The following is a 13767-nucleotide window of genomic DNA, read 5'->3' as shown; positions in this document are numbered from 1 at the left end:
AGATGGTTTTTGTGTTCAACCACTCTTAACGCAGCAGGAAGATACTGTTTCTAATTTAGAACCGGCTCGTTGTATCACACTGCTGGTTTGGGGTTTGCGGCACAAAACCAGAGAAAACAGGGCTTCCCAACTGTTTTCCTCTGGGGAAGCTTTATTAGGGAACATGAGTTTTCACTCTGTGACCCCAGGCGTAATAAAGCTCCAGTGTACTGGTTTCATGCCGAGACCCAAAAGAAGTGGAGCTGTTGCCCATTCTTTTTGTGTCTGTGATGTTACTTTGAAGAACCTCTGATCTAAACCAGTTAGTCATCCGTGCAGACGTGTTCCAGTTCACTTTGTGGCCACTTCCACAGCAGCCTTTTCAAACAACCACAAGCTACATCTGACCTGACAGAGGAGGATCGAGTGTTTTCAGGGCGCCGGGAATTCCTGATAGGTCACGAAGGAAACACTTGTGAAGAGTTTAAAACCAATTGTGGTCTTGAACCCGGCTTTGAGTGTTCGATTGTAGCCAGAGGTGGAGGTGGGGACACTTGTAAGCCATAATTTCCTCTGAACGCCAGAGAGACCACAGTAACCCACATGCTCACACAGACACACACACACACACACACACACACACACACACACACTAACACATTCACAGAGTCTCTGCTGTACCACTCAGTTCACCGCTCATGCTCGGTCAGGAAGAAGAGAGGAGCAGACGAGATTGTTTCTGGGAAACGTTAGCTAACGCAGACCAGCTGTTTTTCAGCTCAGTGCAGAAAGCTCTCCAAACCTGTCCTCGCTTTGACTGTACGCAGCAGACCTTTTATAAACTCCAAACCTACTGGAGGTAAGTTTGGAGTTTATAAAAGGTCTGCACTGACCTCTACATCTGGCCTTTTCAAAAGCGGTGGTTTCTATCCCGTCAAAACAAAAAAAAAAAAAAAGCTTCTTGAATCCTGATATCACCAGAGCTGCACAAACAAACTAAAGAGCCGGCTGCTCACAAATCCTCAAAAGTATGAAGACGTCAGCACTCACAATAAAGTCTACAACTTTAAATGAAGATAAAAGCTGCAGATAAAGAAAATGAACACAGCTCTCCGCGTGGCTTTCATCATTGCTTCACAAAGCGAAAAACGCAGAAAGCTTTCCGTTCTACACGAGTGGCAAGGCAAGTTTATTTCTATAGCACATTTCAACAACAAGGCAATTCAAAGTGCTTCACACAAGACATCAAACTCATCATGACAGAGGAAAGAAGAAAAAATAGAAAATGTAAAAATCACTGAAATTATTAAATCTTAAAATATGTTCAAATAAAATGAAATTAATTTAAATAAATAAATTAAATTAAATCAAAGAAATTAAAAGAGTTTAAAAAATAATAATAATTACAGTGCAGAGTAAAAGCTGTTTAATTAACACTTAAGGCTGCTTCTTTCACAGTTTTCTGAAACTCGCCCGTGCTTCTGACTGCATTATTTTTTTTCTGCTTATTAAATTAAATTCTAACTGTTTTCCTGGAGGTTACGATCACTTCATTAACATGTATTCTGTTATTTTCTCTTCACAGTCTACAAGCAAACAAGTGCCAGATGACCTGTGACGTGGGCACTTACTACAACGGCCACAGAACGACCTGTGAGCCGTGTCATCGGGCCTGTGCCACTTGTGCAGGTGGGACTTTATCAGTTTTTTTTTTTTAACCACAACTTTCATCCCAACACTATCTGAATGACATGAAGAGTGATGTGTGCACTGTGTGAAAGTCGTGCTTCTCATCCACTTTTTATAGTGGAAACGCCAATAATGTGTACTATACAAAACAGAACTGAAGCGGACTGCTTGGTGGAAACAGGACTATACATTTGGCTCTATGAACAGACAGCAGTGACTCAGTAAAACAGTCCGTCTATTGTTTAAAAAAATGACTATTTTCTTATCCCCTAAACGATGTGAAAGCATATATCCACCATGTATCAGCTGTAGTATAAATCACAGGACGTCATTTATGTTTTGTTTGTTTTTCTCATGCAGAATACTCTCTTAATTCTGACATAATCATCCATTTCGAACTCCTTCAAAATAAAACACCCTTAAAGTCTGTGTCTGCTTGGTTTTTTTTCAGGCACGGGGATCGAGGCGTGCACGAAATGTGCAGAGGGCTACTTACTAGAGGACTGGCGGTGTGTGTCGACATGCAGCGCTGGATACTACTTGTCAGAGCAGACCGCAGACAACGGGCAGGTTCAGAGGTCCTGTAAGAAGTGAGTCAGCACACCTGCCAACACCTCCACACCACTTTTTACATCTCCAGTCTGCAGAATAAACAAGACCATCCTGAGCTGCTGCTGCTGCAGAAAGTGAAGCTGCAGTGAACATATGGGACAGATTTTTAGTATTTCATTTTCTAAATTTAATATGAAAATGGAGTGATGATAAATGAACAAGGCTTTATTTGCGATTTTTTTTTTTTTTTTTTTTTGCAAACTTAAATATAATAGAAATCAAGTATATCTTCTGAAAATAACTCTGTGAGTCATGACTGTCTACAATGGGTGTAACACCCGAGTCCCACTGTCTGTGATGTTTTCAGAGTTTTCAGAGTCCTATCTTCAGTTTGTTTACATCGCCAGGACAGCCGGCTGACTCCTCCCCTCGTGTATAAAAGTTGTTTAATTGAGGGACTAGAGAAAAGAAGAATAACATACTGTACTCACTGCTTAACTGTGTTTCTAGATCACGCTCATTTCAGGTAAATTTACATGCAGTGTGAAGATACGATCATAATAAAGATCGCTAGCATTAGCATGCTAGCACAACAATACAGCGCAAGTTGTTTTGGTTTCATGCTGGTGCTCAAGGGCGACATCTGCTGGATCAAACAATCGCATATAAAGCCTTTAACCTTTATTCAACCAGGAGAAAACTGGTTGAGATTAAAAGTCTATATTTAAAGATCGTCTCGGCCAAAACAGGCCGCAGGACAGTTTACAAAGCTTTATAAATCGCATATAAAGCCTTTAAAGACTACAAAAAGCTCAGCTGCTGATTTGGTTAAAACTTATGATATTAAAAATACAGACATAATATAAATGTGCTGATTATCATCTGAGTGTAAAGTGACATCTTTGTGTACTCTCTAATGCAGCAAAAGGTCAAGGGTTGGAAATTGAAAAGCATATTTTTTTCAGAGCTTCTTAATTATTTGATAGGAGAGCTATAAACAGAGACAGGAAAGTAGGGGAGAGAGAGTGCACAAACTGCGTCAGGACTGTAGCCTTTGTACATAGGGCGCCTGCTCTACCCACTGGGCCCAGGGACCAGCGTCTTAAAAACAAGATCATGACCTGAGCTCAACTTTAGAAAGGGAACATTTCAGAATATTAAAGTCAGACGACTCATCCTCAATCTAATCTTTCTCCTGCTGTGTATATATATGCTCGTATTGAATTCTTCTTTATGATTGCTGACAGGTGTGACCATAGCTGCTTAGAGTGCTCGGGGCCCGGCGAGAGAAACTGCAGCAGCTGTGTCGGTGGTTACAATCTGGAGGCGGGAGCCTGCGTGGTCAGCACCATCTGCAAAGATGGTGAGTTGTCAGCTTTCTTATCTACAAGACGCCGTAATGTGTTTTTTGTGGCATCGTCTCTCACAGGCAATAGTTCTCACACTTTAGTGACCATGAAGTCCAGCACTGAATTGCAGTGGAAAACATGTGAAAGCATTTGATTCATAACAATATTTCTGTGAGATACTGAAAAACCAGAAAAGTTCCCAAATGTCTTCTCCAAGCTTTTTCAAGAGCTGAAGAACTCACGATTCTTAATCCCCTTTGTAGCTTCAGATTATTTAAATAGTGTAACATCCCATCGGGTGAATGAAAAACAGGGCTTTGTTAAGTTAGACAAAGCACATTTATTTATACAGCACATCTCAGCAACAAGGCCGTTCAACGTGCTTCACACAGGACAAAGAAAAGAAGACATTCAAAAAAATCATTCAAACAAACCGTTAACAATCACAGAGAGAAAATATGAAAAGGATCCAAGAGAAATAAAGAAATATGACTTTCAGTAAAAGTAAATTAAAAAACAAATTTAACACAACAGCAACAGGCACAAAAAAACACAAAAAGAAAACAATTTATAAATATAAAGATTTCTTTTCTTAAAAATACTTTGATTTATTTGTCAAAATGATATTTTCTTTGCATATTCGGGATAACAGGTCATGTTGCTCGGACTCATTAACATTCATAAGTACTGAATAACGAATTGTGTGTTGGGTCAGTCAATAATAGTGAACTATTAAGTTAAGTAATCAACCCTGAAAACGTCGACCACAGAGTCTTACTGTCCCACTGGACTCAGATTCACCTGCTGGTCTTGCCTTATCTAAATGGATTCTGTTTTAACATTTAACCCCTGAACGTCTTGCAGAGGATTCAGGCTCACAGTTTGCGCCGTCTTAGTCGAATCAGAGCTCAAAGGCTGCCTCAGACTTCCAGATTGCAAATTAAGTTCGATTGCAGGAAAGTGTTGAATTAAAAAGTCAAAGTGGAAGACTCACCTGCGGCCTTCTTCCTCTGAAATCTTTGTACTAACTCCTTGAATCACGCTGCTCAGTGTTGTAGCTCCGAGGCAGGAGGTCGTGTGTCCTTGCTTTTGTTGTTGTGCTCTCTGTCTAAAGGCCTCATTCATGTTCTGTCCATCATCATCATCATCACTAACACATACTGAACGCTGTATGGGACTGCACACTCACACCTTCCTGTTGCTTTAACATTTTTTTATTTAGTTTACTGATCTTTGTCACCTTTGTATTCGTTCAAACGTTTCCTGAAGCATCTTTTCATCTCAACACCTTTCCATCCTCCTCAGTCATTTCTTACTTACACTTCCTGGTTGTTGGCGTAATGCTGTCATCTTTTCTGAGCTCTGCATGTTTCCTTTTCTCTCTTAACTGGCCGAGGTGATGCTCTCTTTCAAATGCTTTGTCTTCTGCCTGTGATTTGCTGGCCTTATCTTTAAAATGGAGCCATCACTGGAAAGTCGTATGGCTCGCTGATAAGAAACAATAAAGAAGACAAATGTCTATAGAGTGTGATCTTTCTGTTGAGGATGATTACTTTTGCCTGAAGTGCACACTCAGTCTGTTTCCAACCTTCCTGAACCAAAACACACCTCAGGTTTTACATAAAAAGTATCGTACTAAGTTGAATGTCTCAAAGTCGGACTAAAGCCGTTTTCACATATGCACTCCTGAAAACTCTCCAGAGTTTCTCCTGACCTGGTTGTTCACATATGCTCCTCACAGCGGGAGACTATCCCTGTCAGACAGGGAGGGGGGCCGGGGGGTCTTCTGAAATAAGACGTGCATAAAAAAAAAAAGACAAGGAAGTAGCGGACGAAGCAACAGAGTCCGCTAGACGATGCTGAAATGAGAATGTTTGCCTTTATATCAATGTGGTATAACAGAATCACAGTATCAACAAATGAGCAGAGAACAAGAAACTGAAGAACAGAAAAACTTAATGCAGACGTTTAATTACGTGCACAGACATCATAGGTGATCTTGTGCATACAGGGCAGGATGTAAACGTCACTCCCCCCCCCCCCCCCCCCCCCCCTCCTCCTCCTATTGGCTCGAGGTGAATTCTCCAGAGAATATCCTGCTGCGTTCTCACATCAGCTCACTCAGACTTACCGCGGGAAAAAATACTAGGGGTCTGACAGAAGAAACTCCAGGTGAAGTCAGAGTGAAAAATGTGGCTGTTTGCGTTCAGACATGCAGCTCCCCTCTGGAAGCATTTTTCTGGAGGTTTCTGCAAAGTGTGAAAGCCGTATAACACACCAAGATAAGATCTGTATTCAGACCCTGTGACGCTTCCCCTTCAATAACCCTTTTCACACATACAGAAATTTCCTGAAAAACTCGGAGATTTGGCTACCCAGAGGGTCTTTAGGCTATGTGTGAACGCAAACAGCCGCATTTTTCTCAGCGAATTTCCCTGGCCAGGCCTCTTGTATTTTTTCCGCAGAAAGTCTGAGTGAGCTGATGTCTGAACGCAGCAGCATAGACTCCGGAGATTTCAATTTGAGCCAATAGAAAGAGAATGACGTTTATATACAGTGTGTCTGCACGCGCCCACTACGATCTCCGTGCTCTAATTAAACGTCTGCATTCTGTTTTCTGTTCGTCAGTATGTTGTTCTCCTCTCTTTTGTGGATGTTGTCATTCCATTGGATTACACATAGCATTGATATAAAGGAAAATATTCTCATTATAACGGCGTGTAGCGGACTCTGTTGCTTCGGCCTCTACTTCCACGTTGTTTATTTACGTCACGTCTTACCTCGGGAAAGTGATCCCTCCTCTGTACAGTCTCCAGAGGTAGAAACAGATGATGTAATAGGTTAACCATGACAAGAAGGTCCAATAGTCACCATCTGAGAGGGGACATATTACTTCCATCCTTTAATCGATTCTCCCCCTCAGTGCTCGTAGAACAGTAGTTCATTAAAACCGTAACTCCACTTCACCGTGCATGTAAACGTACTGTGTGAAACTTTTGATTGGCAGCTCCAAAGGAATGACTTTCACTTTTTTAACAGACTGGTGGTCCACTTTGGGTTTCGGTGGCACAAAAATTACACAGATTTTATGAATTTTTAAAATCTTCAATTTTCTAATTGTGTGACGTTTTTTTGTTTTTTTTCTCTCTCTCTCTCTCTCTCTCTCTCTCTCTCTCTCTCTCTCTCTCTCTCTCTGTTTTTGTTTTTCTCTCCCCCCAAATCTGTTTCCTCTCTCTCCTGACGTGGATCCAAATCACTCCACTGGACTTCAATAATTTTCCACCTCGATGAACACCACCTGTGATTGGAACAAAAAAAAACTCTCCCTGTCATCTGAAAACCTCTCCTGACCAATCACACGGCTCTGCCTGCCTCCTCTGCGTGTGTTTCCATATGTATTTGAATGTGTGTGTGTGTTTCCCCTCACCTCCCCTCCTACCAACTCCCCCTGTATCTCTTCTTCCTGGTCTGTGGAAAGCAAATGAAGAATCTTGGGCGGAGGGCAGTTTCTGCGTGCTTGTTAAAAAGAACAATCTTTGCCAGAGGAAAGTGCTGCAGCAACTGTGCTGCAGAACGTGCTCGCAAAAGGGCTGACGGGAAGTACTCACTGGGCGTTAAAAAAAGGGAGTGCAGGGGGGGATGCGAGAGCTCAGGGAGGGGGGGGGGGCACCCCCTCCTTCTCAAACTCCCCCCCTGCTCACTCATTCACAGTCACATAATTTATAAGAGAATCTGTGCCTCTTTACGGGACTGCATCGGAGGTGCGATGACAGGACTACAACAAACCTACCTTTTTTTCTGTACTGGGACACACACACGTGGTCAGGGTGTCAAATGACTTACGGGACTTATTTTCAAGAACAAACAAGAAAAATGAAACTAAAGTGAAAACACACAAATGAACAAAAAGTGTCGGTATTTTGTGACCAAAGCATCGATGCCAAAATAATTGAACCTTCTTTTTTTTGTTGTTGCCAGTGTAGGAAGCATAGCTTAAAAAACAGGAGCCACTTCAGCCTGTGAATCTCTGAATACGTCTGTGTGCATTTTTATTTTGGCTTCTCCTCCTCCTCTCTCTCTCTCTCTCTCTCTCTCTCTCTCTCTCTCTCTCTCTCTCTCTCTCTCTCTCTCTCTCTCTCTCTCTCTCTCTCTCTCTCTCTCTCCAACGTTGTCGATAAACAGATGGAAAGAGAACATACAGTAGGAAAAGGCCCGGGGTTTTTCTACCTGTAAATATACGTCAAAGGATTAAAAAAAAGATGAAGCTGGCTCAGTGATGTGAAAATAATGTCTGTCTGGGCCGACTTTAGAGAGGGTAACACACACACATGGACAAACTTGTGCACCCCACACACACACACACACACACACACACACACACACACACACACACAAACTCCTAACCATGACACATAAATCAGCCATCTTTAAAGTAAGATACACACAGTGTCACAAGAAGCACGTTACTGACCGAAATCACCTCATTTCATTTATTTAAAAAACACAAACCTGCCCTCTGAACACTGTGTTTGTCTTCATCAGTGTGTGTGCGTGTGTGCGTGTGTGTGTGTGTAGTGTAGAAGAATGTAATTAATTCTTAATGTAAGCCCAGACAGCATTGATTCATTCCAGAGGTACTACAAGTCGAGTCGATAGCCATTCCTTCTGGAGCTTTGTGTGCAGGGAAAGGAAACCCTGCAGTGAGTCAAAAATGAATTTGTGGTGCTCGGGATGCACCGACGACGACCAACATTTCCGTTTCTTTACACTTCAACTTTGACCCCAGACTGAGTATTGAATCCATCCATTTCTTTGAATGAACTAATTCAAAGCAGAATAATTCAAATTTAACTTTTACAGGGAACTATATATTTTTTTTCTTTGTGTTATTTTCCCCTCTTGCCATGTGCAACCCTGATAAAGGGAATTTTGTCAAATTATTATACTTTTTGTTATGTGCTAGGGTTGTGATCATACCAGAATTGAAAACTTTGATGCCAGTCTTGCAAAACTCAAACAATATGGACACCTGTTTTTGATATCACAGCAACTAAAATAGAAAAACAGCAACTGATATTCGGCCATTTTTTGGTTTTAATTTTTAAGAAATGGCAAGAAAAACTCCTTCGCACTGTCTGAATTTGCACAATACAAACATTGCCAACGTTTTATGTGCTATGTAGACAGTGTGCAGGTGTTATTTTTAGCTATTCTTGCTGGATTCATTCCTCTCCAATGCACCTGTGTTTGAATCAAGTGGTATCGAAAAAGAACTGAAGTATGGAACATTTTGACGACCTTCCTTGGTGCATCCCTACATGTTGCTGTTCTCAAATAAAAATAGAAGATTTAGAAGTTTCTGCTCTTTGTGGATGCATATCAGCTGAAGCATCGCTCTACACTTCCAACACAGAAGATCAATGACGGGCACAGAAAAATGTTCTGTTATTCTCATGTTTCGGCGGACAGGCGGTGAACCGCTCAGGTGCAAAAAATCAGACGTGAAGCTCCGGCTTCCTCACAAAAAAGGATTTAGTTTGACATTCAGCAGTCAGATATTTGTGTTCAGTCGACCCGAGAAAAATCTGTAAAACAAACATAAGAAGGCAATCAATGTTTTCTACTTTCATTATAATTGTTGGAGACATAACACATAAATGCAGAAGAAGAAAATGTTAAACGGTATCGAGCCCCTAAACTCCTGGTGATGTCAGACGTCTGGTTTCTCCTCCTGTCCGTCTCCGAGCCCGCTTCTCATGAAACTCTAAAAGGTTATTCTGCTGGTGCCGGTTTTCCAATAAAGAGCAGCGGATATAATGTTTATGATTCCTCTTGTATTTGTGTGCGTTCTCACACCTGCAGCTCGAGCATTCACACTATTAGATGACTTGTTGTACTTGTCGGCTGGTTATGGTTCTTGATGATTTGTAATAAAGATTGATGATGACTCCCCTGTTTTGGTTAACAAAAATTTATTCTTGGTCATTGTTTAAGATGACTTGAATTGACTTTTTAGATTTTGTGTGGTCGTATAGGCGCACGCACACACCCCCCTCCCCCTCCCACCCACCCTCCCTCGTATAAAAGCTGTTTTTATCGTGTACCTGTGACATATCTGTGACGATGCATTATTAATGTTACTCAAAGTCCTAGTTTTGAAAATCTTTTTTTACTTAAGTGTTCTTATTAAAATGTTTAATCTGTTCATGTTTGTTTTTTCTTTTCAGTCGCGGTCTAATCGGTCACATTTTCTTTGTGTGACCATTAACGTCTTTCTGAAGCAGAAGGTTCCCTGATATCACCCAATACTCATTTAATTTAAAGGGGATAAACGTCATTAAAATTCTCATCATTGCTTATAGAAACTTCACGTTTTTCAACATTTGATGAGAGGTTGATTAAATGAAGTTCCACATGCTGCAGGAGGCTCTTTTACTACCAGTTTCCACACACTGTGCGTGCTGCGATGCAAAAAAAGGCTAATATGTGTCCCTAGTCTGTCGACAAACCCCCCCCCCCCCCCCCTATTATGAGAGAAGTCCATCCTCCATCTTTTGGACCTGCTCCACTTTTCAGAAAATGTGTGCTCAAACAGGCTGTCTGGAGATTTTCCCTTCATGACATCACAAAGGGCAGTAGCCCCTCCCCCAGGTGGGTGACACTCCCACAGCTAGGTGTTTGTTCTGCCCTCTGAGTCTGCCTTCTCAGCATAAACAACAGGACACGGAGGGAGAAATCCAGAGCCACCTAAGCCCTTCTAGAGAGGGGGCGTGGTCAGACACAGCTCATTTACATATTTAAAGGTACAGACACAGAAACAGCCTGTTCTGAGCAGGGCTGAAATAGAGGGATTTATAGACATGATCAGAGTGGATTTAGAACAAGAAACTTCACACACGTTTTGGTGAACTCTAAGACTTTTCTAAACTGGTTGAAGAGGAGGACAACGTGAGCTTTAAAAAAATGTTTTTATAGATTTATTTTTGTGCATTTTGTGCCTTTATTAGAGACAGGACAGTGGACAGAGTAGGAAATCAGGCAAAGAGAGAGGGGATTGAAATGCTGCAAATGAGCCACAGGTCGGACTCTAACCTACTTCGTGGACCTGAGCCTCCATACATGGGGCGCGTGCACTAACCACCAGCCACTGGCGCCCAGATTGTGAGAGATTTTCCATGTTTCATAAACTTCTTTAAACTTAACATGGAAATGTGACTTGACAGAAAGACTTTTGGACTCTATGGTATGGGTGATGTGTTTGGAGAATGACAATACTGAGCGTCAACAGAATAAATCCCTCACCATGGAGTCCAGACTCTGGTGGTGGTGAAGCCGACGACTTGATGAGACCGGATGGCTGAAGAATTGATGGATGATGATTCTGTGAAGACGGGGCGGTGGAGGGGCTCATGAAACATCAGCCTGAAGGAATTTAGAATCATATTTAAAAGGGGAGCGATGATAGGTTGAAAATGAGGGAGGAAGGCCATGCGATTGGTTAGATGAGTGACACTGACGACACAGCTGATTATCCAATGACAGCCCCAGAAAATGACAGCGGAAACATGAGTGAGCGTGCAAAAAGGGATGAATGAGAAAGACCCGATCATGAAGGCAGTGAAATATTCTTCCTGACTGAACTTACGCTAGAGCTTCATTAATAGTAATAACACTTATAATATATTTAATTTATATAACACCTTTCAAGGGACCATTTCACATAAAGGGGCAACAATAAGAACCAGACTGAGAAGAGTAATAAAGGTTGGGAGTCCGATGGTGAGGCAGAGTTGACAGGTAGACTGTGGTGAACAAATTTTGTCTGAGGAGTTTTTTTTGTTTTTTTTAAATGTGTCCAAAGATGGAGTATTGTGCAGATGTCAAGGTGTGTGAGAAAAAACATCAATACTTTCTAGTTTCTTCAACCTCTCCTCAGCATCAACAAACGTTTTCCTGCAGGCATTAAGAGGCTGCTTGAAAACAGAATAAGAGTGAACGTCCTGCGCATAAATGCTTTTTTTTTTTTTTTTTTTTTAATCCTTACAAATAAATCTCTTTTAAAATAAGATAATCCTTTATTTATCCCACAACGGGGAAATGTACATTGTTACAGCAGCAAAGAGCAAAGACTGCAAACAAAAAGTGAACGCAGTACAATTTAAATAAATAAATAAAAATTAAAAATGTACAAAAAAATAGATTGATACCACAATATGTGCACATAAAGTGTGACATGTTATTGCACAAAGTGGTTTGGTGGTTTGGGTTTGCTCCATCTTGCTATAATTAACATCATCTGTTTAACTTTGGCAACCACTCACACTTAAATGGTGTTCAGTTCATCCTGTAGTTGCTCACAGGAGGGGAGAGGAGTTATCAGTATGATTTTTTTATTTGTCTGTTTGCTTCCAGAAAGTCCTTAATGCTACGTTATAATCGTAACATTTCCCTTCAGCAAGGCACGGGTTTTCTTATTTTTATTTTTCTTATTTTGGATAGTGAGAAGCTGAATGGTTAAATAATTTCAAACTGAACCCAGGATGTTTTTTTTTTTTTTTAAAGCACTTCCCTGTTGTGATACATACACAATATTTGACACAGTGTGGGACCACCTGTGTGTTTTAATGGATGTATTTCTATTTCATACACTCCTGGTCTGAGAGAAGCAGGTATCAGGAGGTTGAAGGGTCGGGGAATTGGGATTCAGGTCCAGGTGTGTGGTTGATGTCAGTATGATACCTCTCCTCTCCTCACAAAGCAGACTGTCAACGTCCTTTACAAGGTCAGCCCGGTCCATCACAGTGGAAAAAAGTTTCTCTCTCCTGAGTGTCAGACTCTTTCTACTCCCCCCCCCTTCATTCTCCTTCCCTGCACTGGGAGTCCAAAGTGTCTGCTTTAGCCGAGTGGAGATGTGCGGCTTTCCGTCCCTTGAGAACTTGGCTCCCTGTTTGTTTTTGCGTGTGCGTGAGTGAGGGGGAAACAAACAGAAAGACAGGGAGACAATTTGTGTGTGTGTGTGTGTGTGTGTGTGTGTGTGTGTGTGTGTGTGTGTGTGTGTGTGTGTGTGTTTGAATGGTTTCAGCAGAGCTCCAGTGAATGGGAAGCCACCGCCTGTTGTGTTTGTACACAAAGAAGCTTTTTTGTTTTCAAAGGAACAATTGAGCTTTTCACAGAGAGCACAGACAACCTCGCCGCTGCCTTAAAGGATGCTCACACACACACACACAAACACACACACACACACAGAGCCGGGTCCTTATGTCTGAGCCTGTGTCTGTCACCTTTGTCTTATTCAAAGGTAGGATAGGACACAATGCTGATGCCTCTTTTGTTCTGGCTCTTTTCAGCTTCCGTCAGATGTGAGTCTGAAGGTTGATGTGTTTTTTGAAGAACTTCTTTCCTAATCCTTTTCTAAAAAAACTTTGGACACAATAGCTCGTAAACATTGGAGAGCCCTGCGTGTGAACAAAGTTTAAGTAACAATCCTGCAGTAAATATGATTTATGTTTTAATTTGAGAGTAATGATTTTCACTGCTGCGTTAATAATACCTCTACCATGGTGTGTGACAATACATTGATTAATACCGGGGACTCGACGATTGCTTTGCCAGGTGTTTTGAGATTTCTCTGGCACCCCAATCTTCAATTTCCAGCCGAGACTTGATTTTGAAACAAGAAACTTTTCCGACCTCCCAAAAAGCCTACGCACATTTTCAACATGTTTAACAGCGAAGGATGCGGCTGGAGGAAGGCATTTAAATCTTAAAAAATGTGACCTTTAAATGATTCTGTTACTCACAGAGAGCGAAACACCTGCTGATGTCGTGGTACTTCTGCACTAAAACAGTTATTAAAGAACGATGCAGTTTTGAATACAACAACCACTTTTTTATACACACTATCTTCACTGAAGTGGCAGTACAGATATTTGTGATTAGAAAGACAAAAGTAGACACTACAGCTCTGTAAAAATCCATAACTGACTTAGTGTATTGGGCTTTTTGTGCTTTTATTGTAGAGACAGGACAGTGGATAGAGTCAGGGAGAGAGAGAGAGAGAGAGAGAGAGAGAGGGGAATCAATCAGTCACTCAATTTTTATTTGAATAGCGCCGATTCATAACAAATGTTTTCTCCATACACTTTACAAAAAGCAGATAAAAGACCTTACTCATTGTTATATTATCTTCAAAGACCCA

At 41.3% G+C, this 13767-nt stretch overlaps 1 protein-coding gene across 3 annotated transcripts in view; it reads left to right on the top strand.

The window, feature by feature from the left end:
• The window catches only part of pcsk5b (proprotein convertase subtilisin/kexin type 5b), an 80784-nt gene that overhangs the window by 65223 nt on the left and 1794 nt on the right, over positions 1-13767 (top strand). The window contains exons 18-21 of one of the 3 annotated variants that reach the window (XM_065951473.1): positions 1565-1668; positions 2120-2258; positions 3468-3583; positions 7057-9774. In XM_065951473.1, the coding sequence (XP_065807545.1) occupies positions 1565-1668; positions 2120-2258; positions 3468-3583; positions 7057-7163 (466 nt within the window). In that variant the 3' untranslated portion in view covers positions 7164-9774. Of the gene's footprint in view, positions 1-1564; positions 1669-2119; positions 2259-3467; positions 3584-7047; positions 9775-13767 lie in introns of those variants that run through there. The other 2 variants (XM_065951471.1, XM_065951470.1) reach the window with 2 other exon arrangements.

The sequence above is a fragment of the Labrus bergylta genome, chromosome 2, assembly GCF_963930695.1.
Source record: "Labrus bergylta chromosome 2, fLabBer1.1, whole genome shotgun sequence".
Classification (NCBI taxonomy): Eukaryota; Metazoa; Chordata; class Actinopteri; order Labriformes; family Labridae; genus Labrus; species Labrus bergylta.
Note: the sequence above shows the minus strand (reverse complement) of the source record. Positions and strands in the feature narration are given on the sequence as shown.